The 23,625-nt window shown below is 35.7% G+C and overlaps 1 protein-coding gene across 2 annotated transcripts in view; it reads left to right on the top strand.

The window, feature by feature from the left end:
* NET1 (neuroepithelial cell transforming 1) overlaps positions 1–21,549 on the top strand; it is a 49,356-nt gene extending 27,807 nt beyond the window's left edge. The window contains exons 1-10 of one of the 2 annotated variants that reach the window (XM_028505946.2): positions 9,338–9,618; positions 14,620–14,727; positions 15,139–15,306; positions 15,692–15,754; positions 16,088–16,184; positions 16,308–16,384; positions 17,078–17,335; positions 17,770–17,940; positions 19,147–19,333; positions 19,672–21,549. In XM_028505946.2, coding sequence (XP_028361747.1) covers positions 9,526–9,618; positions 14,620–14,727; positions 15,139–15,306; positions 15,692–15,754; positions 16,088–16,184; positions 16,308–16,384; positions 17,078–17,335; positions 17,770–17,940; positions 19,147–19,333; positions 19,672–20,078 — 1,629 coding nt within the window. In that variant the 5' untranslated portion in view covers positions 9,338–9,525 and the 3' untranslated portion in view covers positions 20,079–21,549. Of the gene's footprint in view, positions 1–9,337; positions 9,619–14,619; positions 14,728–15,138; positions 15,307–15,691; positions 15,755–16,087; positions 16,185–16,307; positions 16,385–17,077; positions 17,336–17,769; positions 17,941–19,146; positions 19,334–19,671 lie in introns of those variants that run through there. The other variant, XM_028505945.2, reaches the window with a different exon arrangement.
* Positions 21,550–23,625: the final 2,076 nt, after the last annotated feature.

Genomic DNA, 23,625 nt, shown 5'->3' with positions numbered 1-23,625 from the left:
AGTTGGTTCTCTTTTTATTTTGATACTGTTTTCTTTAGCTGTGCAAAAGCTTTTTATTTTGATGAGGTCCCATTTGTTTATTCTTTCCTTTATTTCTCTTGCTCTAGGAGACATGTCAGTAAAAAAGTTTCTGCGTGAACTATCTGAGGTTTTCCTGCCTACATTCTCTTCTAGGACTTTAATGGTGTCACGGTTTACATTTAAGTCTTTTATCTACCTTGAATTTATTTTTGTATAAGGTGTAAGTTGGTGCTCTAGTTTCATTTTTTTGCATGTAGCTGTCCAATTCTCCCAACACCATTTGTTGAAGAGGCTATTTTCATTCCATTTTATGTTGCTGCTTCCTTTCTCAAATATTAATTGACTGTAGAGACTTGGGTTTATTTCTGGGCTCTCTGTTGTGTTCCATTGGTCCATGTGCCTGTTTTTATGCTAGTACCAGGCTGTTTTGATTAGAGTGGCCTTGTAGTATAGTTTAGTGTCAAGTATTGTGATCCCTCCTACTTTACTCTTCTTTCTCAAAATTGCAGCAGCTATTTGGAGTCATTTATGGTTCCATATAAATTGTTGAAGTGTTTGTTCTATGTCTGTGAAATAAGCCATTGGTACTTGAATAGGTATTGCATTGAATGTGTAAATTGCTTTTGGTAGTATGGACATTTTCATGATATTAATTCTTCCAATCCATGAACTATGTTGGATTTTTTTAAAGCTCGTCTTCCTTTTTGTCTCATTTTTATCTTAATGCACTAGTCATTGTTTTTTTTAATTCTGAAGTAATATTTTTAATTCTTTCTTGGTTCTATCACCTTATTTTAAATTGTCCTCTCTCCATTCACCTAATTTCTGAATTTTATGTTCTTTCGTAGCTTCTGTAATGTGCTTATTTTATGCTATGGAGACATTATTCTACTCCATATTTTCTGTTTTCTTAAAATAGTTAGAAAGGAGGTTCATGATTCTTTTCTGTTGCTCATTTTTTAAGAGCAGTAAGTTTTCCTACATTTTTAGGTGAATACAGCCTGTTTGCAGCTTCATAACTCTAGAGCTCCCTCTTCTGTTGTTTTTACAAAGTGATTTTATTTTACTTTTTAAAGATTTTATTTACTTTTAGAAAGAGGGGAAAGGAGGGAGAAAGAGAGGGCAAGAAACATCAATGTGTGGTTGCCTGTCATGCGCCCTCTACTGGGGATCTGGCCCACAACCCAGGCATGTGCCCTAGACTGGGAATCAAACCCATAATAAGCCTTTGGTTCCCAAGCAGGTGCTCAATCCACTGAACACCAGCCAGGGCTCACAAAGTGATTTTTAAAAATTCATCCTAATACTTTCTGAGATCTTTCTTTTCTGCTCCCTTTCTTTTTATCTGAACTTTTTCTTGTCTTTGCTGCTATTGCCCTGTTCTGCTCAATTTGGATTCTACTCTTAGCAGTTTTTCTCAGAGCAGTGTTAGTTTCAAGAATTTATATAGCCTATATTGCTTCAGCGCCTTTAAACTCCTTGCATGGATGGCAGTATGCCTGCGCTCAACCTAAGAATTTGATCCTTTGAGTCCTTCCAACATTAAACTATTATTCTAAGACTAGCGTGCCATTGTGGCTGTTCCCCTAGAATCAGGGCCATCAGAGAAGCCCATTTTCCTTACCTTTTTTTCTTAATGCACAAAGACTGATACCTTGTGATTGTCATAGCTGTTTGGTTAGTCACTCACTATCTGACAACAAAAGGTTTTGATGGAAACATTGTCTCTTCATTTTGTTGTAGACTAGGTTTTCTGTTTTGCTATGCTATTTGCCCTATCTGCTTTTTTTTTCTTTAAAAGTAAAGACCTGTCAAAGATTTAATGTATTAATGAATGAACCAACAGAATGCTAAATCTGGTCAAAGGACTATAGGAAACAGTCTTTACTAGGGCTGCTAGCACTCCAGGCACTGCTGTTCGAACAGTAAGTGGTTTCCTGCCTTGGAAAGCATAGCCTACCTTGAGAATCCTAGGGCTCAGCATTGAAATCCCCTTCCAGGCCTTGACAGAGACATTACACAACATCCTTGTCTACTGTAGGTACCTTAAGCTTGATCAGAATGCTGGGTCACATGGTCTGAGTAGCAGGGCAGCTTGCACCATAGCCTGGACCTGCTACAGACTTCTCTTGCTTCGGATCCCACTCAAAACTGTCAGTGTTTCAGATTACTCTATTAATGGGTCAGAGCAGAATTTCCAAATACAGTATATGCACCCTCCAGCAGGAGTTTTACATAATGCCATGTTCCTTTCTTAGTAGTAGGGGATGCAAAGTGCCATAACTTGTTCTTTACCTTAGAGGGAAATCCCAGGCCATTGGCCTCAGCTTATCGGATCTATTAAAACTTTTCTGATACTACAGCCCCTGAATTTTCTTGGCATGTATTTGACTTCCTGTGGTGTCCAGAATCCTTGCCATTTTCTGTTCACCAAGCCCTGTTAGTGTGATATCATCAGTATATTAGACTCCCATGATATTCTGTGTATATCAGGGCTCATGTGGATACTTGATGGCAAGAAACAGAAAAATTAACAGCCTCAGTTCATGAAATACAGACTGCTGTCCTTCCCACATGAAAGCTAACTACTTTTGGTCCTCTTTACTAATGGCAATTGAAAAGAACACAGCTAGATTAGTAGCCATCTACCAAATGCTAGAGGATGTGTTGATCTGTTCCAGTGAAGGTTCTACATCTTGCATAATAGCTGAGATAAAAGTTTTAGTTAAGTTTACAGTAGTCTACTGTTAGCCAGCACAATCATTCTCATTGTAGAAGGCACAAAGATTAATTAAATAAAGACGCAGTGGAGACTACCACTCTTGCCTCTCTTTGATAGCTATCCCTATTTTCTCTTGGTATGCATGCAGTTGTGCTTCTATTTATTATCTTGGTCCAGGTGTAGAAGGTGAAGTTTTAGGGGCTTCCACTTGGCCTTCTGGTCATAATGACTCTGAGAACATTATAAAGGTTATCAGCTGTTTTTTCAAGGCTTTTAAAGCAAGTAACAAAAGCCAGCCAGCTCTTCAATCTTAACAATTACTATTGCCTCTATGTTGTTCATTTATTACCACTGCTACATAAACCATTACTTCACTGCTCCATCTATACCCAGTCCACACTTATAGCTTTTATCATCATTTTACCAATGAGTAACCCAGTTCCACAATCCCATCCTGTGTGTGTAATCTCCAGGGTCAGTCTCAATGTCAGTGTCTTAGCCAGGATTCCCTCCAGAAATCAGAGCCTGAACTTATGCAAGTGTCTATAACTAAGCTGGTCAACACTAGACAACTGAGGATTGATCTTGCTGGGACCGTCTGTAGAGTTATGTGAAGTACACTGCAGAATTGTTTTCTCAAAGGACTGAAGGGGAAGTTTTTACCCATCAGTTCCTGTGCTCCAGTAGTCACACTATACGCTACATGCCACAGTGGCTTCCGAGAACCCCAGGATGAAAAGCAAGAGGTACATGGTGCACCTGAGGCAAGGTGCTGTCGTGGAGGTGTTTGCTGGGCGAACATCAACAACTCAAGTAAGAAGTCGGCTGAGAAAATAATAGGTTGGGCATAGGCCTTAGCTGTGTTTCAGGGGAAAATCCCACTCAAAAACTTGTTACATGAACAGAAGTGATCTTACATTATACTGGGAATGATTTGTTGTCCTGTGTACTTGCAATAAAAAGTCACCACTAACAGCACCAATTCCCCATTATCTTTACTGTTTGTATTATCATTGCAAAAAGAATCATGGTTTCAGTAATACCAAACTTCTTAGCCTGTCAACTATTCTTTTTATAGTCTTTCTAGTAGTATGTAATTGATCTGAATTGATCTTTTCTGAAACCAAATTCTTAGTAAAACTTGCAGACACATTCAAATTTTTAATCCAAATGATTTTTAAAAACTCAAATCCACATGTAACTTCATTACTAATTTCTTTGTTGTTGTTTTAACTCATTACTAGATAGTTTGGAACTCTAGTTTCTCTGGAGTTCTATTTTGTTAATATTTTAGTTAGTGCTTCTTTTTAGTAAAATTTGAAATTCTGACCTGGCTGTCATGGCTCAGTGGGTTGGGTGTCATCCTGCAGACTGGGAGGTCGCTGGTTCCATTCCCAGTCAGGGCACATGCCTGGGTTGTGGGCCAGTTCCCTGGTTGGGGGTGTGCAAGAGGCAACAGATCACCGATTGATGTTTCTCTAGCCCAGCTATGTTTCTTTCCCTCTTTTTCTGTCTCCCTTCCCCTTTCTCTGAAATTAAATAAAATCTTTCATTTAAAATTCTATTCTTAACCTATTTTTAGTGAGATACATACTAGTTACTTGTATCTTGAACTCTTAAGAGTTCTAAAGTGGAATATAGTTTTCTTGTATTTAGAAAATTTTTATATACTTGTATGATTTTTAAATATGTGTTTATGTTAGTAATATAAAGCATTAGAGCTACACAATGCGGAGAATATGAATTTTACTGTCATTCATATTTCTGTACAGATTAAAAGATTGTTTATGTTTTCTTCTAGGTAAAATCCTTGCAAATAATTACCAAGTTGAAAAAAGCAGATTGGCAATTGCATTTTACATTATTACTTGTAGAGGGCAGCAGAGAGCTTAGATTTAGTTTTCGCTGCCCAAAATGGCTTTCTTAACCTAATTTCTAATTACTTGTTATTGTTCCAGACTAAAAAGTAAAGATGATTTTCAGCTCTAATTTATTTCTAAATTTTAGAATTTTTATTTCATATCAAAGGGAGGGAAAGGTCATTGTAGCCTAACAGTCCTTTTTCTATGGAGAAAGAAAACAATGTAATCTCTCTCCTTGCTTTATTCATTTTTTAGGAAATAAAACATTGAAAGCCCCATGAAAAGCAGAATAGAGCCTATAACAGCCTAGTCTTTGGAAACCAGTAACTTTACCAAAACATTTTTTTTTACAAAGCTGCATTATTTTTAGATAACTCAGTTGTCTTAAGTCTGTAAATTCTAGATTTTCTACACACATAGAAGACACTTAACCAATCTATACTTCAATTATGTTATTTGTAGAAAGTTATAAATAGTTGCTATTAATAGTATTAAAAATAATCGATTGAAATAGGGTCTTTTCTGAAACCTAAGTAACTGAAAGTATTTTATCTTTTTACTTAGTTGCCTTGATATAAAAAGGCTAGAAGGCAAGTAATCGATCAACTTTTGGTGTTTTATTCTCTGTGAAATGCCAGTAGTTATTCAGCAAACACTGGCCTGAGATTAGGAGACCGAGGCTTTAAACCTAGCTCTACCCCTGACTCACAGCATGACAGTGACCACTGACTGACCACTGAGCATGCATCCAACATGTACTATGGATATTTACATGTAGTGACTTCTCTGGGAGCTTTGTTGTAATAGGAGTTGAACAGACCAGATTCCAACCTATACAGACAGTGATTAATCATGCAACTTTTTTAATATTCTGAGTCTAGTTTTGTCATCTGTAAAATGGAGGTAATAATACATATTTTATAAAGCTGGTTAGATAACATGCATAAAGCGCCTAGCACAGAATAAGGACTCAAAATTTCCCTTTCCTTTTTCACAAATGTCCTTCAATTTCCTCCTAAGAAAACTGAAGAGGATGAGTAAATATTCTCAGAGGACTTTTCTAGCCCTCTGATTTGCAAGGAGTATTGTTAGAGTCAAGATTCTCTCAGGTTCATCACTCAGACTACTAATTGAACTTCCCATATTCATTGTTGCTTCTTTAGGTTCTATATACCATTGTCTAAATTATATTTGATCCATAAACCTGAACATTCCAGATGAAGCTGATTTTAGGATTGGTAAACGGGGATTTTTGTTCTGTGACTATCACCATTAGACCCTATTTGACCCTGTAGGCTTTTTTTAAGACTTCTACCTTTACCTTGTGAGTCCTCAGCTAAAAGAGAGAAATGAGAGATATCCCTTCCCCTCATTGGCCTTACCTGTCTCAGAACTGAATAGAAAAACATAGTTTGGAGAAAGACATCAGGTAAGAGACCATGAGAATGCCCTAGAAGCTTCATTCCTCTCACTGTACTTAGCTGTTTATTCCCTCATGAACCTGAGTGGTCATAAAGTGTTGGCCTTACTTGCACAATTTTTTAACTGATTAAACTAACTGAACCAGACTACTGGGTTCTAGTCCACTCTCTTACTACCTATGAGGGTTTAGGCCAAGGGTGTCAAACTCATTTTCACTGGGGGCCACATCAGCCTTGAGGTTGCCTTCAAAGGGCTGAATATAATTTTAGGATTGCATAAATATAACTACCCTTTAACTAGGGGCAAGGAGCTCAGCGCTGCCACTGGGTAGAAACAGGGTGCTGGGGCAGGATAAAATAAGACGGAGGCACATTTACACAATGGAATTCTATGCAGCAGAAAAAAAGAAAGAGCTCCTACTCTTTGCAACAGCATGGATGGAACTGGAAAGCATAATGCTAAGCTAAATAAGCCAGGTGGTGAAAGACAAATACCATATGATCTCACCTTTAACAGGAACCTAAACGACAAAACAAATAAGCAAAATATAACCTAAGACACTAAAATAGAGAACAGGCTGACAGTGGCCAGAGGAGAGAGGAGAGGGAATTTCAGGGAGAAAGGGGAAGGGTTTACAGGAACAAGTATAAAAACACATGGACAAAAACTAAGGAGGGTGGAAATGGGAGGGGGGAGGGAGGTCAGGAGGGATGGGTGGATGGGCTGGGATGGGAGTAAAGGACAGAAAACTGTACTTGAACAATGATTAAAATAAAATTTTTTAAAAAAGAGCTTGTGTTTGCCGCCTGTGGTTTAGACAGACCATTGTTCTTACCTGTAAAATCAGGGAATTGGATTCCATGATCTCTAAGGTGATCCCACTCTAATACTGTATATAGAACTCGCTTCTACAAACAGTCAATCACCTTTATGGCAAACCACATCACATTTCCATGTGTGACCAGGTAATAAAGGATAGGTGATGAAATATAACCAATCACCATTACTTTATGAAGCATAAAAAAAGTCATTTCAGAAAGACGAATTATTAACACCAATACAGAATACACTGGTGTTTATAGAAGGGTAGCATTGGCTCTTCCTGCAAGAAATAACATTGTCCTGCAAACCTTAGTAAATTGTTTTTATTGATTATTTGTCATTATAGTCTGTGCTACTATTTGCTCTACACGCTGTCAACCTCTGTAATCTTGTGTCTTTATTCCACTGAATTAGCACCCTTGAGGGTCCTCATTAAACTTAAAATTACTAAATCTGTGAATCTTATCCTTCTCAGCCTTTTTGCTATAACTAATACTTTTTCTCCCGTTGGCATCTTGCTTTGTTTCTTTGCTTCTGACTGTTTTGCAAAATTCTTTTTCCCTTAGCATTTCTCCAAAGTTAAATCCTTGGACCTCTGTTCTTTTCATCCAGATATTCTCTCTCAGGCATTTCATTCACTCCCAAAGCTTAACTCTGATCTGTGTCTACCCTCTGGCATCTTCCAAGTCCTTGCCAAGCATTTCCAAGTACTAGCTCAATATTTTCATTTGCATGTTCTTCCACCACCTCAGTCTCATCTGAAATGAAACTCAGAATTTTCTTTCAAAGCTTAATTCCTCTGTATTTCTTTATTTACATTAACAGTTACCCCTTTAACTTGAAAATAAATCATAAGCATCTTTGACTTCTCCCATAGGTTGTCTTTTGCATATATATTCTTTTCCTACCTTACACAGAGCTTTGGTGTCTGATTGTGACTTTTGCATTATATGTCCAGTTATTTTTAAAACCATCTTGAACACCACCTTACAACATAACTTTTATTTATCTCTTGCATCTGCTCAATAAAATCCTCTGCTTCTCTGTCTTTACCAACAGCCTGTTACCTCACGTTAAGTTCACGTCCTCATGTTACTTTGAGAAAGGCTTGCACTTTTCCCTTGCCCAAACCTATGAAAAACAACATGGCCTTCAAGGCATGAAATAACATCTCAAAGCCTCTTCCCTAGTGTCTTCCCTCATCTCAGCTCAGAAAACTACTAGAAGTGGTTTCTGCTTCTGAACTCCTATAGCACTTACAAGCTATATAGCTTATTTTGGAATTTTCAAAAGCTGTCTTGTACTGGTTGTCTTTTCATGTGACCTACCTTTACACAATGGTCTATTAAATCTTTATGAGCAAATATGAAACCTGTTTGTTTGGGGGGGTTTTGTATCACCCTCAATATCTAGAATAGTGCCTTCTACATGGTAGATTTTTCTGTTCCTAATAAATCCTTAGAATAGAAATGTTTTTGCAGATTATCAGCATTGTATCATTCATAGTAGTATATACAGTTAGGATAAAAATCCTACCTTTCAAAATACAATACAGTACTCTATATATTAAAGAAGAAAATCTGCTTCATAACAGGCCTACCAAACCAACAGAAGTAGTGTTTTTTCATAGGGGGAAGGGTTTAGACTAGAAATTTAGAGACCTTGAGCAGATCATTTCACCTCTGTGAACCTCAGTTCTTCAGCCGTAAAATGCAAGGCTTTTAAAGATTTCTTTTGACCCCATTAGGACTATATCAAGGTTAATACAGAATAGAGGACTATGTTATACATTTTTAGAACAGAAATCACCTTTTATGTATTTGTTATAAAACTTCTCTTACACAGATATCAAAATTTTAAAACAGGAAAAGTAACTGCCTTTAAGTCTAAGAAATACTGAACTTTAAACTCTGAGGTAGCCCAATTATACTTTGCATTTACTTTAGAAACAAAGTGACCTGAAGTGTGCCTGTTGTATTTACTTGGCTAGTCTTAAGAAAAAATGGCGTGAACCAGTTTCTGAAGACTTAGATAACTTTAGAATTGTGTATATACTGGTACTCATGTAAAATAAAGGCAAGACCCCTGGATAATTAGGCTTTTCTTTAGTATATTCACTTATTTAACTCTGAATTGCAATTTTCTTAAAGTAGTCAAGTTGTCCATACTAAATTTCTTCCTAGGTAATAAGGTTTTATAAAAGGTATTCCTGCCTGTGGCTAAGTACTAAAGTAGGTAACCTAGATAAGCAACTAGTTTCCCTTAGGGGATGCTTTTAAATCAGGAAAAGTTTTACATTTACCCAGTTTCCTTTTCCCTTCTGGTCTTACCCTAGATATTGCAAACCTCTAAAGGTCTTTCTATTGCACAGTGAAAACTGAGAAGCCTAGGTGTGCCTAGCTGTCAGTTAGCTGAAGTCACGTGTCCATTAGATGTCCGCCCACTGGAGCCTGGTCCGAAGTTGGCCCTGCCCACAGAGCCTTGAGGTCTGTGTGCTTTTGCACTGCTCCTCCCAGAGGCAGTTAGCTCCACCGCAAGGAAGAGGCATGGGCAAATGGCTGCCAAGGGTGGCTGAGCACTCAGAAGAAAAGTCTGTGTGCCTGTGTCGTGCTTGGTTATAGAGGCTGACTTGGATGTGGATTAATTCTAAAGATTTTAAGGGATACTTGGTGAAGCATGGTGGCGCATGATGAGATTGGAGGTCTCCTACCTATTAAAAGGACTATACGAGTCCTAGATGTGAATAATCAGTCCTTCAGAGAACCAGAGGTAAGACTTTTAGAGAAAAATTAAGCCAAAGGGATATTTTGTAACTCGACAGAAATTTAAAATTTTTAACAACTTATAAACAGTGTAATTCTAAACTTAACTTTTGATCTTACTGAGTTAAAATGTGTGACTAATTTATATGCAAGTTTGAAATGTGTCTAGGAATTTTGGTATAAGTTTAGGAACTATGGTATAGTTAGTTTATACATAGCATAGCATGAGTGTACACAAACTTTATACAAAAAGAAAAAGATTTTAAATGTTACACTACTCAATTTGGTTAAATTGGTCAAATTTCTGATGCTTAATTCAGTTACTACTTTTTTAAACTTGCATTTATATTACCTAGTCTTAGGAACTGTTTTATGGAGTAGGACTCCCTTGCCAGTTAATGCTGTGAATAAATTGCAGCTAAAATGCTATCTGACCTAGTGCTTATTTTTATTTTTCTTTCCATATCTAAATAGTTAATTGTGTGTGACTTTTTTTCTTCAGAAAGAAATATATGTTAAAATATTTCAACCAATGAATTTTTAGCTACTGCTACCCTCCTTGCTTTGTCGGAAGTCATTGTGGTTTTTAAAAATCTTTATGAACATTTATCAAAATAAGTTGTGATTTTTATGCCATTCTATTTAATTTTGACAGTTGATTTAATATTATATGAGTATACCATTTATACTGTATGCTAAAATTTATATAACATACAGCATTCCTGTTTTCCATTAACTGCATACACTTATCTTGATTATGATGATGGCTTTGTAGCTATATACATATATCAAAATTTATTAATTATATATTTTAAACATGCCGTTTTTTGTATACTTCAGTAAAGTTGTGTATCATACATACACATTTTGCTAGTTAAAATAGCTGCCATGTTTAGGAGGTTTGCCTTCATTTGATGTGGCTTAGCTTTGGTTTTGTTTTCCTCTTTGTTTGGTTTCGGGTTTTGCTTTTATGTTTTAGTTTTCTCAAAATATCTAAGCATTTCCATTGATTAGAGTGAGTCATGCATGGTCATCAGTGTAAATACTGAAACAGATCACCTTTTGGGCTATGAAGAACTAGTTTTTTTTTTTGGTGTCAGGCACTAGCCATGTTTCTGCCATACCTTTATTCCAGAGATTAAAAACACCAGGAATATTGTCAGGTTTTTAGTGCTGGCCACACAGCCTTAAAAAAATAACTGAATTTGACCATTTCAATTATTAAATTGAAAGGGAAGAAATCCTATGTGATCTTAACTCATTTTTGTCTTTTTATAAGTAACTTTTTTTTCATTCTTCAAATTATTTTAAAGTTCTTGCCAGATAGAGGAGAAAATTATTTATCCAGTAACCCGAACTAATAAACCCAGACACATTCTGTTGTAATTTAAGTGTCTTGATTTGGTTGACTATAGAAGAGACCCTCCTGAAATAAATCCTCTTATGTGACACCATTAATTAGAAGAAACTTTTTTACAATAAAAACTGAGTTCACAACAGAAGTTTTCCATGTGGTTGCTATTATATGCACAGTAATCCCAGTAAAAGACTTTAAATTGATCTTAACAATTTTCTGTTTATAGATATTCAGAAAATAAGACATAAAATCTGACTTCAGATGGATTAGTAAAATAAATAGATTGATTAAAAACTCAGTCCCAAGTAGATTCCCCACAGAAATATATGTGATTGCCTAGCTAAACTAGATAGTCTGGTTAAAAGCTAACTTAAACAAACAACATAAATTTATGTTAGAGGGTGCTGAATGTTTTTTTCCTCCATCTAAGTGAACTTTTACCCTGGTGAAAGGTTGCCTACTATAGAAAGTTCCTTAAACATAGAAAACTCATTGGTGTTCTTTGTTTCTGTAGATTTTCAGATTGTCTTTTGAGGAAACTATAGTTTTAATATCTGTATCTGGTCATTAAGCTTCTTATATCCATCATAGCATTGTTAGCAGCACTCCAAATAAAAATAAACAACCACAGTAACAAAACTATTACTATTAAGCCTTATTTTGGGTGGTGGTAAGATAGGTAGACTCCTGCTCCCCTCTTCCTTCATCACCTCCAAATACTGTACCTGCATTCTGTGTATGTGGAGGATAGGTGTAGTTTTCATACCAGTTCTCAAAAACCTTTGTCATCAAAATTTGTGTTGCGACAGTGCACATGTTTAGGCTCTTAATAACCAAACCAAGATCATTAAAAGGGTTCATCCGAACCTCGAAAGAAAAAATACTTCTGGTTATAGTTCACATGGGCCAAATCTTAACCTGTATTTTAAAAAACAAATTTTTGTCCCAACCCTATGGGTGACTTATGAATACCTGGTCAATCCATATCACTTTTCCACATTTTTTTCTGTATTATACTTTTCAAATAGATGTATTCTGAAATTAGTAGTGAACCATAGTTTAGTATTACATCTTCACATTTCAATCACACTTTTTAAATTATTCATTAAAATTTTTCATACTTTCGAAATATACATGCTAAATGTTTGTGTTGTGTATGCCAAATACTCTTAATGTGTTCTTGTTATGTTATGTTTTAGTAAGGCAGGAAAGTTACTGTTGGATCCCCAAAACTATGTGTGAAATGTGCAAAGGTGTCCTCCCATTGCCCCCACTGCCACCACTCACGGTTCCTGATTTAATACTTACTTTCTTACCATGACATTTTAAGTCTCATGCTCTACCAACTGAGCTAGCTAGGCACCCTTAGCAAGGCATTTGAGATTAGATAAATTCTTACAACCAACATGTCCTTTGTGAAGAAGTGAGATTGATTATAGAGGAGTTTCGAAAGGACTAGGGAACATACTCAAATACTGCTTAGCATGGTATCCTGCCACCCTAAAAAGACTGCACAGACAAATCCACAGTAGTTCAGAAAGATTCCTTAGACATTTATATTTAATTATCTAAATCTAAATTCTGTAGTTTTGATTTTAAATATTCTATAAAGAATTTTTATCATTAATCTGATATTATGTAATAAAGTAAATATAAAATATTTTCCTCTCAGCTAAGCTAACTATTCCTTTCAAATTCACTGGGAATAGTACCTTTCCATAGACTTTTAAATTGAAATCAAATATTTTGGGATTTACTAGGAAGTCACATTTGTTATGTTTTTAAACAAGGAAGAGAAATTAACTCACCTCTCTCCAAAAAGTAGAACAGAACTTCTAACAACTGCTTTGTTTCTAGTTAACATTGGCATATCTTACTTTGTGAGGTAATTATATCTCCATTCAAACAGAAGACTCTTTGTACTATCTTTACTAAATAGAAAGGAATGCCTTATGGTGGACCTTCTGCCCATGCATGTGTCACTGCTGTCCTGCACAGATGTATATTGTAAAGGTTTCACACATGTCATTGCCACACGGTGTGTCATTTTATTATATATCTTGAAAGTTTCTATTTCAGTTCATTTAACATTTGCACATTAGTGGCTTTATATTCAGTTTTACTTTGGAGTTAATTATTTTGGCGGGGTGGGGGGAGGGGCAGTAGGGAGTTCTGTAGTTCCACCTCTTAAGCCCCTCAAAGGCCTGAATTGATTATCTACAAAGTCTCCTTGCTTTAGTAGGTGTCCTTCCTTTTTGATTTGTATGTATACCTTTAGTAGCTTTCATAAGTCTAATTGCTTCTCTGACTTTTTGAACCATTTAAGTTTCTTTCCACAGGATTTTAACTCTGCCACTTTATTCTTAAATTACTCTAAGGGGATTATTATTACTTAATTTCTACAGCCTTTACTTTTTTATGACTTTAGTCATATCAGAGAATTTTTAGAAAAAAATGTTTCATCTGTCATTTTTAAATGGTAGTTTTTGGTTTTAAGTGGTAATTTTAATATATTTTTAATTATGTATCTTTCTGAATTCTCATCAGAATTATTTTGTCAAGTATGCCACAATTGTTAAAGGCATCAAATACAAACAAATAATTATATTTCACAGACATTTTGAAGGATAGGCCTGTTTTGTGATCTGGCTTTCTTTATTTCAATAGCTGTATGAGTCACCTAAATGCTATGCCTCCATTTTCCTAGCAGTAAAATTAGAATAATGCATTTTGTAAACTTTTGAGATCCTTCAATATGTGATGCATTTGCTACACTGTTATTATTTTTAAAAAATACATGTAGAAAAATAACTGTTTCTCCTGAATGTGTATATATTTTTCCTTAAAGTTAATAAATTGAAGGTATGAGGAAAGATCTAATTATTTATATATCCCAACATTTACATAGTAAGTGGAAATATTTCTAAGAAAAAATAGTAGTAGTAGCTAAAACTTAGTATGTTCCAAGCACTGTTCTGAGCCCTTTAAACATATCTTATTTAATCTTCACAACTTTAAAAGAGAAGTTCTAATACTAACCTCATTTTACAAATGAGAAAACTGAGGCCCAGGATGTTACCGAGCAAGTACCAGAACCAGGATTTGGGCCCAGTCAGTCTGATTCCAGAGCCTGAGTGCTCTCCTAACCACTGTCCCCCACCTGAACACTTCCTGTGACAGGCCTCACTGCCATTAGTCGACCCATTTCAGTGTCAGACATGTTCATTTAAAAGCAGTTCTCTAAATTAATTATTTAAGAATGAACTAATATAAAGTCTGGGATTTGCTTTAAAATATTTCAGTATATAAGGGGCCAACATGAAACAAATTGTTCAACTAAAAACTGTGAAGCTAAGTAATTAAGTGCGTGATTCATTATGCTAGTCAGCACTTTTGTGTGTGTTTGAAATTTGTCCTAATGTGGGTTTTTAAAAGGTTAATCTCTATTAAAATAAAAAGTTTTATAGGATTTTAGAATCTAATATCTGTGTTTTAATTTTAGTTTTTCTTCTGTTTGATGATATTTGTTAATGGTCTCAGTGGTAATTCAGAGACTTGACTGGCCTTCCTCATACCATTTATATTTTAATAAATTACTGCTACTCATTAGTGTTCTTAGTATTTTTGGATAATCTGTACTTGTTTTCACAGGAACCAAGCAATAAAAGAGTTCGACCTCTAGCTCGGGTCACATCCTTGGCAAATCTAATCTCTCCTGTAAGAAATGGAGCAGTCAGACGTTTTGGTCAAACACTACAGGTCAGTGGAGGAGAAGATGGGTAGTGAGTAATGTAGGGGGATATTTTATAGAAGCCTGAGATTTGTATTTTTCTCTAAGTTGTACAAAGAGGTTTATACTATTATACTTAAATATAAGTTTTCTTTTTGGAATATGCTGTTAAGATAGTTACTAGAACATATTTATATAACCTCATTATATGTGTATCATATCAAAGCATAGTTTTGGATATAAGATACAAAAAGTAATTTTGGCTGATAAATACTTTAAAATGATAGATTGCAGCTTGCATAAATGATTGTTTTATGCATTGAGAAATTATCAGAATTTTGTTTTAAATTTGTCTATTTTTTTTTAAGAAAAAGGAATAATTATTGTATCTTCTAAATCTTTTCTCTTTTATTCACTTCTTTCTTTCTTTATCTTTTAAGTCATTTGCCCTTCGTGGTGACAACAGATCTCCAGCTTCTGCCCAGAAGCTATCAAGCAGAGCAACAGTTCCAACACCTGCCAAAAGGAGAAGTAGCGTGCTATGGTCAGAAATGTTAGACGACAATACGAAGGAGTCTTTACCTGCCAAAGAAATCAAACGTCAGGAGGTATATTTAAAAATAGTCCCTCTTTCTTAAACATATGTTTTATGAGAAGAATAGCAAATTAATACCTCTGGCAAAAATCAACCTGCATTTTTGTATTTAAGCAACAATTAATAATACATGCTGAGCAGCACTTTTTGATGGATAGTGGTCATCAAATTTAACAACTCTTAAGGAGAGGGTAAAATGATGAAACATGGGAACCTCTTTTGAGATTCCATTGTGAATTACAGGCTTCAAACTGAGTCACTTTAAAAAGCACTGTTCAGAAACATCAGTTAGATAATGATAAATATCAATTATATATAATTTTCCTTTCTCAAAGGAAGGAATAACCTATGATGTTTGCTGGAGGGGTTTTGTTTTTTTTTGTTTTTTTTTTTTTTAGGCAATATATGAAATGTCCCGGGGTGAACAGGATTTGATTGAGGATCTCAAGCTTGCAAGAAAGGTCAGTAAATAACTTTCTTATCATATGCCCTAATTTTTAAAAATTATACTTCATAAATTGTAAAAGATAGTTTAATTGTCTTTAAAAGAAGAAAAGTAGAAAATATTTACTGGTGTGAATATTTTTTAGATGATTTATTAGATACACCCCCTCAAATATGAATACCAGTAAGAGAGAGTCTATTTGGGCATTAACATATACTTTAATTTCTTTTATATTGTAACAAATAGAATCCACGCTAGCTTTTATATAGTTAGTCATTCAAGAACAGATCTCTCATTGTGTTTTATTTGCTTGATCTCTTTGTGTGACACATTTTTTCTCCTCTGATAGGCCTACCATGACCCCATGTTAAAGTTGTCTATTATGTCAGAAGAGGAACTAACACAAATATTTGGTGATTTGGATGCTTATATACCTCTGCATGAAGGTAAAATATGCAATTTAATTTTCATTAATGTCTGAAGTAATTTTAAATCTAAACTGCTAATTTGGTGCTGAATTATTTTAAAAATAAACCTATTATTGGTATTTCTGCCCTTTTACACTTCAGATTTGTTGGCAAGATTAGGAGAAGCAACCAAACCTGATGGAACAGTGGAGCAGATTGGTCACATTCTTGTGAACTGGGTATGTAGCAAGTTGTTTGCTTTGGGCAGTTTTTTACAGGTATGCCATACTTGTCATTTTTGATGAATATCAGATTGATTTGATCCAGTAACTGGATTCTAAAAATAAGATAAATAAGTCATTAAAACTGAAAAAAATTATGTAGCTATAAGAAGTTACAGTCTATTTTAAAAACTACTTTATGAGTGATACAGTTTTTTTAAATAAAAATATGTTCCTCCTTGGACAGAATCCCCACAATATATTCCATTACTTATTTGTTTCATTCTGATGGTAGGCACTGTTCTAGGAGGGATCATTGGAGATTCAGTGATGAAAGACAGTTTCTACATTTATAATCTAGTGAGAGAGTAATCAAGTATATAAACAATCCCTAGGTTGGTGACAAACGTGTCAGAGAAACACTCAGGTGTCCTAGGAATACAAAAGACTAGCATCTAGCTGAAATTGGGGAAAGTAGAAGTCATGAGTCTTTGCTTGGATTTAGCCAAATTAGGGAAATTGGAATAGGGGGTAGTGATGTCAGCCAGAACACCATTCCACTCGCATTATTACCTATAGGAGAATTTCCACAGCTTGTTGAAATTTTCAAGAATAGCTATAGTCTTTGTGTTTCGGGTTCACAAGCTTACTAATGAACTAAATCCTAACAAAAATTTACCATACTCTTTTTTTTCTCTTATTACTCTGTAGTTGCCAGGCTTGAATGCCTACAAAGGCTACTGTAGTAACCAGCTGGCAGCCAAAGCTCTTCTTGATCAAAAGAAACAAGATCCAAGGGTCCAAGACTTTCTCCAGCGATGTCTTGAGTCTCCCTTCAGTCGAAAACTAGATCTTTGGAGCTTCCTAGATATTCCTCGAAGTCGCCTAGTCAAATACCCTTTACTATTAAAGGAAATTCTTAGACACACTCCAAAGGACCACCTTGATTTTCAGCTTCTGGAAGAAGCTGTAAGTAGTCAAATACATGATTCCTATGTTTTTACATATTTACATATTAGCTTCCCTTAGGAAGGTTTATAATGATAACTCTTAAATTTTATGCATATTAAATCAACATAGTGAAGTGTTTTGTTGTTTTAAGCACCTAGTATGTTAGTGCACTGTACACTAGGCATAAAGAGATTTAACACATTTTATATTTTAATCATAAGACTGGACTCTGATCTCTTTCACTAGCTAGTAATGTGACTTTGGGCAAATCACCCAATTTGGCTGAGGCTGTTTCTTCATCTTCAGAAAGAAGAGACTGACTGAATTTATTGATTTCTAGAGTCCCTTTAATAAAGCTTTGAAGTCCTATCATTTTAATAAAACATTGTAGCCCTACAGGAGAATGAGTTAATAGGTTAAAAGTGATCCATCAATGTTTTGATAATTTTTAGATACTGATAATACAAGGTGTTCTCTCTGATATCAACTTGAAGAAAGGTGAATCAGAATGCCAATATTACATTGACAAGTTGGAGTATCTGGATGAAAAGCAGAAGGATCCTAGAATTGAGGCAAGCAAAGTATTGCTTTGCCATGGGGAACTGAAGAACAAAAATGGACATGTGAGTACATTTGAATGCTGATGTGAAGTGAGCTATTACTTCTCTTTCCCACCCAATTTAAATTTTCCACGTAAGTTCTAAAGCAGGTTTATAAAATAAATTCATTACATAATGAAAGAAGGCTACTGGTTATCAGTTTTGATAAAGCAAATGTATGGTTTCTGTCATTACAGAATGACTTCAGTGCCTTTGGGTGAGATCAGTAATACTTCATTTTTTAGTTTGGAATCATAAGTTGTCAACTTGTTTGGCTAGGGATTCCTTTCTAAATAAATTATTAGATTCATAATGTTTGATAAAAAAGGAACATTCAAAAACAATTTTGTGGAATTTATTTTATAGTGATGGAAGTCATGTTTAGCACTATTAAACAAATTCCTGCAGCAGATTGAATGAAAACAAACATTTTTTTTTAATTTTTTTTTAAGATTTTATTCATCCATTTTTAGGGAGGGAGAGGAGGGGGCAGAGAGAGAGAGAGAAAGAGAGAGGGAGAGAGAAACATCAATGTGCGGTTGCTGGGGGCCATGACCTGCAACCCAGGAATGTACCCTGGCTGGGAATCAAACCTGGGACACTTTAGTTCCCAGCCCGCACTCAATCCACTGAGCTACGCCAGCCAGGGCAAAAACAAACTTATTTTTAAAATAATTACAACAGTACCTTCCAGAGCTATATATAAGCATGGATAGTAGTTTTGTTTCATTAAGTATTTTTCAGAAGCTCAAATTGTAAGTTGAGGTTCTTTTTGGGAAAAAGTTGAAATCTAACATCTCCGATTTCTGTCATGAGGCCTAATTGTTTTAAAAGGCTTAAATTTGTGTGTGACAGAACAGAACCATTAACACTTTTACCAGCTTACGTTTTTAAATGCTTTGTTTGAAAACTGGTATACAGTACTGGCATTTCCAGTCATGTTACTGCTGGTGATCAGGTCTTTGTGGGGAATAGCATTTACTCAGAGGCTACTTAATCTCATGTTATGCATCAATTAAAAAAAAGTTTTATATAGTCTGAGATTAGTAAAGCTCTCCAAGTAGAACATGCACAGTGTTGAAATCCTCATCTTTGTGGGGTCATTTCTGAGGGTATCTCAATAAATTAATGTGAAATTAATGTCAAATCAAGTTATTTTAACAATGGATTTCAATCACCTACAGTCACAAAGTTCCATAATTAGTAAGCATTGGTTTCCCATTTCTCCAGAAACTTTACATTTTCCTGTTTCAAGACATCTTGGTGTTGACCCGGCCTGTTACACGAAATGAACGTCACTCTTACCAGGTTTACCGGCAGCCAATCCCAGTGCAGGAGCTGGTCTTAGAAGATCTGCAAGATGGAGATGTGAGAATGGGAGGGTCCTTTCGAGGGGCTTTCAGCAACTCAGATAAAGGTAACAGTACTAGCTTTAAAACAGTTTAAGAACAAACTCAGAACCTAAATGAATTTAGTTTTTAATCTTTAAGAATTCTGTTCCTACGCACAAAAAAATTAAAAGTGAAATGGGTTCCATTGTCCTATGCAAACTATTACACTCATTGAGCTGTAAGTGCTTCTCTGCTCTAACACCAGCATGTGTATCTATTAAGTCATGTATGGACTTTTTCCATGTTTCTACCTAATTGATTTACATGTTATGTAAAGAACCAGCATCTTACTAAGATGATATGACTACTTTATCTAGAATAAACTTCTTTTTAAGTCTGTTTTCATTTTTGTTTGTTTCTCTAGCTAAAAATATTTTTAGAGTTCGCTTCCAAGATCCCTCTCCAAGCCAATCACACACTCTACAAGCAAATGATGTGTTCCACAAGCAGCAGTGGTTCAACTGCATTCGTGCCGCTGTTGCCCGTTTCCAGCGGGACACCAGTTCAGCTGAGCTGCAGGGTCTGCCAGACCTCCATGAGGAGTGTGAAGAGAACAGCCCCTCTGCTGTGAACATCAGGGCCCAGCGAAGGGCATCCACGGTGTCCAGTGTGACACAGGTTGAAGTTGATGGAGATGCTTCAGAATATGGCTCCCCAGTGCACACAGCAAACAACATTAAGGGTGTCAAAGCACAGCGAACACAGCGTGGCTTCCGAAAAGCAAGGGACAAAGCCCAGTTCAGTGGCAAACGGAAAGAAACTTTGGTATAACTGGCGGAGAAACTGTTTATTTATAAATGTGTACAGTTTGTTTTTTCTTGTAATGTGAGCATGGAAGCATTACAGGGTTACTTAATACCAGTTTTAACATTTTCGATGTTTTTTGTTGGTTTGGTTGTTCCTTACTTTTCTATTTTTTTTAAAGGCAGCTAAACATATATATATATATATACAGATTGCTGTTAAACTGCAATCCTTTTTTATTCCTTGAGATATTTTCTCAGATGGTTTAGAACATTCAAGCCTGGTATTTTTAATCAAATGAAGTATTTATGAAATGGGGTTTCTCTTCATTCTGCATCATGACTTTTCAATACCAACCAATTGTGATATTTACATTATTTGCCAAAACTTAAAGTTTTGCAAAGACTGGAATTTTACCCATGTTTCTTTGATAAATTTTGTGTGCAAAATTTGAAATCTTAACCTTGGCACCTAAAATTTACATGGAATACATGTAATATATCAGAATGTACATTGAAACAAAAGTTCCTTGGAAAACAAACCGTGAAACTTAATAGGTTTCCCATTTTATCAACTGGAATGCTTTATATTAGTTTGTTTTTTATTACACATTCCTCTTTTTTCATTCATTTTGCCTGCCAGTTATTTAATTTTTTATTGTAGTTTTTAGTGTTTGCTTTTATTTTTTTACTTTGATGCCTTTCAAATTGGCATGTCTTTAAAATATTTTTCTTCCTTGATTAAAAAATGTGTGTGTTTGTGTGTATATATATAAATATATATATTTTAAATCATATTAACTTTACCGAGTGAAACCAAGCCATACTGTTTTTGAGCCAATTAAGAAAATTGCCATTTTTAAAGTGTAGTTCATCTCGGTAATGAACACACATGAACTGACTCAGCATATTATGAACTACTGAAGGGAAACGACCTTAAGGATTTTGTTGAAAGTTTTAGTGCTACCTGAAGAGCAAGAGAGAAGGCAGTTGACTGGTAATAAGTTTTGGGGTTTTCTTAACAAAAAAAAAAAAGAGGGAAAAAGAGAGTAGCTTTGTCTTAAAGGAAAAATGTCTGGTTGTGCCAGAATGTGAAAGCAGATAGTAAAAGCTAAACTTGAGGGTGTGTAGTAAGTCGTAGAAGGCTTGGGGGAAGTGAACTTTATTTGCTTTGGTTTACAATGCCTGCAAATAATGGCTTTGAAAAGACAATGAAATATGTTGGAATTTTGACAATAACAGGTCAGTTGTGGTGGATTTATTCATGAGGAAAAATCTGATTAATCTTTTACAGTGTGAAGTGTACCTGGTCAAACGAGATCCCAGTCTTTAAGGGGGGACTGAAAGCTCTGTGTCGTGGCAGGTCAACGATGATCAAATTGAGCAAGTGTTGACTATTATGTGGAAGGGAAATTTGAAAAATATTGTAAATAGATCAATCCAAATGATTTCTCTGTATAAATGAATTATACAATTAAAAAAAAGCACACACATAATCACCCTGAAAGGTTTCTTGGCTGGTGGTGGATACTGGGGGACATTTGCCAAAATATGTTGGTATGATAAAGGAAGTAATGCCAGACCTCACAAAAGTTTTAAAAAATTGTACATACTTAAACCTTTGCACTTCATTGATGAATAAGAGAAAGATTCAGTTCAGTTATTTTGTGCATCTTATTATCCATTTAGGATGCAGTATAATCTGGAATAGTGATTGGATTAAAGACAGCTGAGTATCTGGGCAGTTTGTGGTTATGATAGTAAGGCTGATAGCAAAGCATCCTGATGAGTTTGATTAATTTCAAATTTTAATTTAGGTGTCTCAGGTTTCTAACTATGACTTAAGAGACATATCAAACAATTGCAATGTATGGACTTAATTCAATCCTAAATCAAGCAAACTGTTTTAATAATACAATTAGAAATATTCAGTACTGATTGGGTATTTAGTAGTACTCTGATTATAGTCCCCTTAGAGACAAATTCTGAAGTATTTATTGATAAAATTGTGTGATATCTAGGATTTCCTTCAAAATTACAGGGAAAGAAAGTGGTTGGAGCTAAAAATGAAATAAGATTGGCCATAAGCTCTAGGAATTACTGAAGCTGGATGAGAGTACTGCGAATTCATTATAGTCTTTGCATATCTTTTTGTATATGTTTGAAATTTTTCACTAAAAAAGGAAAAGAACTTAAGGAATTGCAGATATTTAGTGAGTTTCCAACTCTTCAACCTCTTAAGCCCCTCCAAGGTCCCAGCCTTCACTTTACAAAGTACAGTCAAAATGATGATCAAACACAGCTGCCCTTGCTGTCTACTGACTCACAGAAACTCAACATTTTGCCTGAATTCAGCATTTGTATTATTTTCATGACACCTTGGCACAGCAGTGTTAGACTAATCTGGACTCCAGTTTAATTCACATGGCCCTTTCCTCCTCTACTTTTTCTTCCCGTTTCTCTCCCTCTAGTGTACCCCTTTTGGAACCACAACTGTATCAATGAGGTATTGAGAAAGGTATGTTTCCAGTTCACCCCATGAAGCAACTCCATGTAACCCAACCCTGAGAATTTCCACATTCCTGTCTCTTAAGAAAGAAACTAGCATTATAATATCTAATAATGTCTGTACTATTGAGTAGACCAAAAGTAAGACAAAATTAGCTACATTTAAAGAATTCTGATAATCCTCCATAGAATTCAGGTTCCTCCATAGCTACTACTGGGGGCAGGGAAAAAGGTATTTACTCCCTCCACTGAGCAGGACAAGCAGAGACAGTTCAGCCACATTAGGCCTCAGCATTTAGTCTGATCCCCTCCTTACCATCCAAGGCATCTGAAATAAAACATCAAGTGACTTGACCAAGATCACACAGCTGTACGGGACAAAGCTGAGATGATAGGCAGTTATGTACCAGTCCTGTATTCTGGCTTTTAAACCAAGTATGCTTGTCACCCCAAGATCGTCCCAACCCCACTCCAGGCTACCATCATTCAGCGGTCCACCTCTGGTGGAAGACTGTCCTTCCCCCTGGGCCCAGGCATCTTGAACGTACACCACAGCTCAGTAGTCCCAGCTCGTTCTGCACCATGACTCTTCACCTTCCTCTAAACCCATCATGCCTCACTCCTCCAACTCCTGTGCCAGCACATCTCTCCTTGTTCTACCTTCCTAGCATCTTCTCTCCTTTAGACTCCTCTCCCAGATCTCTGAAGTTGGAAACCCTAGTCCTCAGTCCCCAGACCTCTTTTTTTTAATGCTCCTGGACAATCTGACCCATTCCCATAATTTGAACATCACCAACACCCAACAACCACCAAATTTACGTCTTCAGTTCTCACCTGTCCCTGAGCTCCAGACTCACTACCCAGTGGCCTATCTGACATGCCCATTTGGAAATCTGCATGTCATACTTAACACAACCCAAGAGAACTATTGCTTGTTCATTCCCAACCCTGCCCTCCCCAAAGTTTCCCATCTCAGTAAATGCCATGACCATCTAATCTGATTCTTCTTATTCCACAATCTCTCCATCGATAAGCCATGTCCACGATATATGTAGAACCCTACCACT

The sequence above is a fragment of the Phyllostomus discolor genome, chromosome 1 (genome assembly GCF_004126475.2).
Source record: "Phyllostomus discolor isolate MPI-MPIP mPhyDis1 chromosome 1, mPhyDis1.pri.v3, whole genome shotgun sequence".
In the NCBI taxonomy this organism is placed as follows: Eukaryota; Metazoa; Chordata; class Mammalia; order Chiroptera; family Phyllostomidae; genus Phyllostomus; species Phyllostomus discolor.
This window is presented reverse-complemented; position numbering and strand designations above follow the sequence as displayed.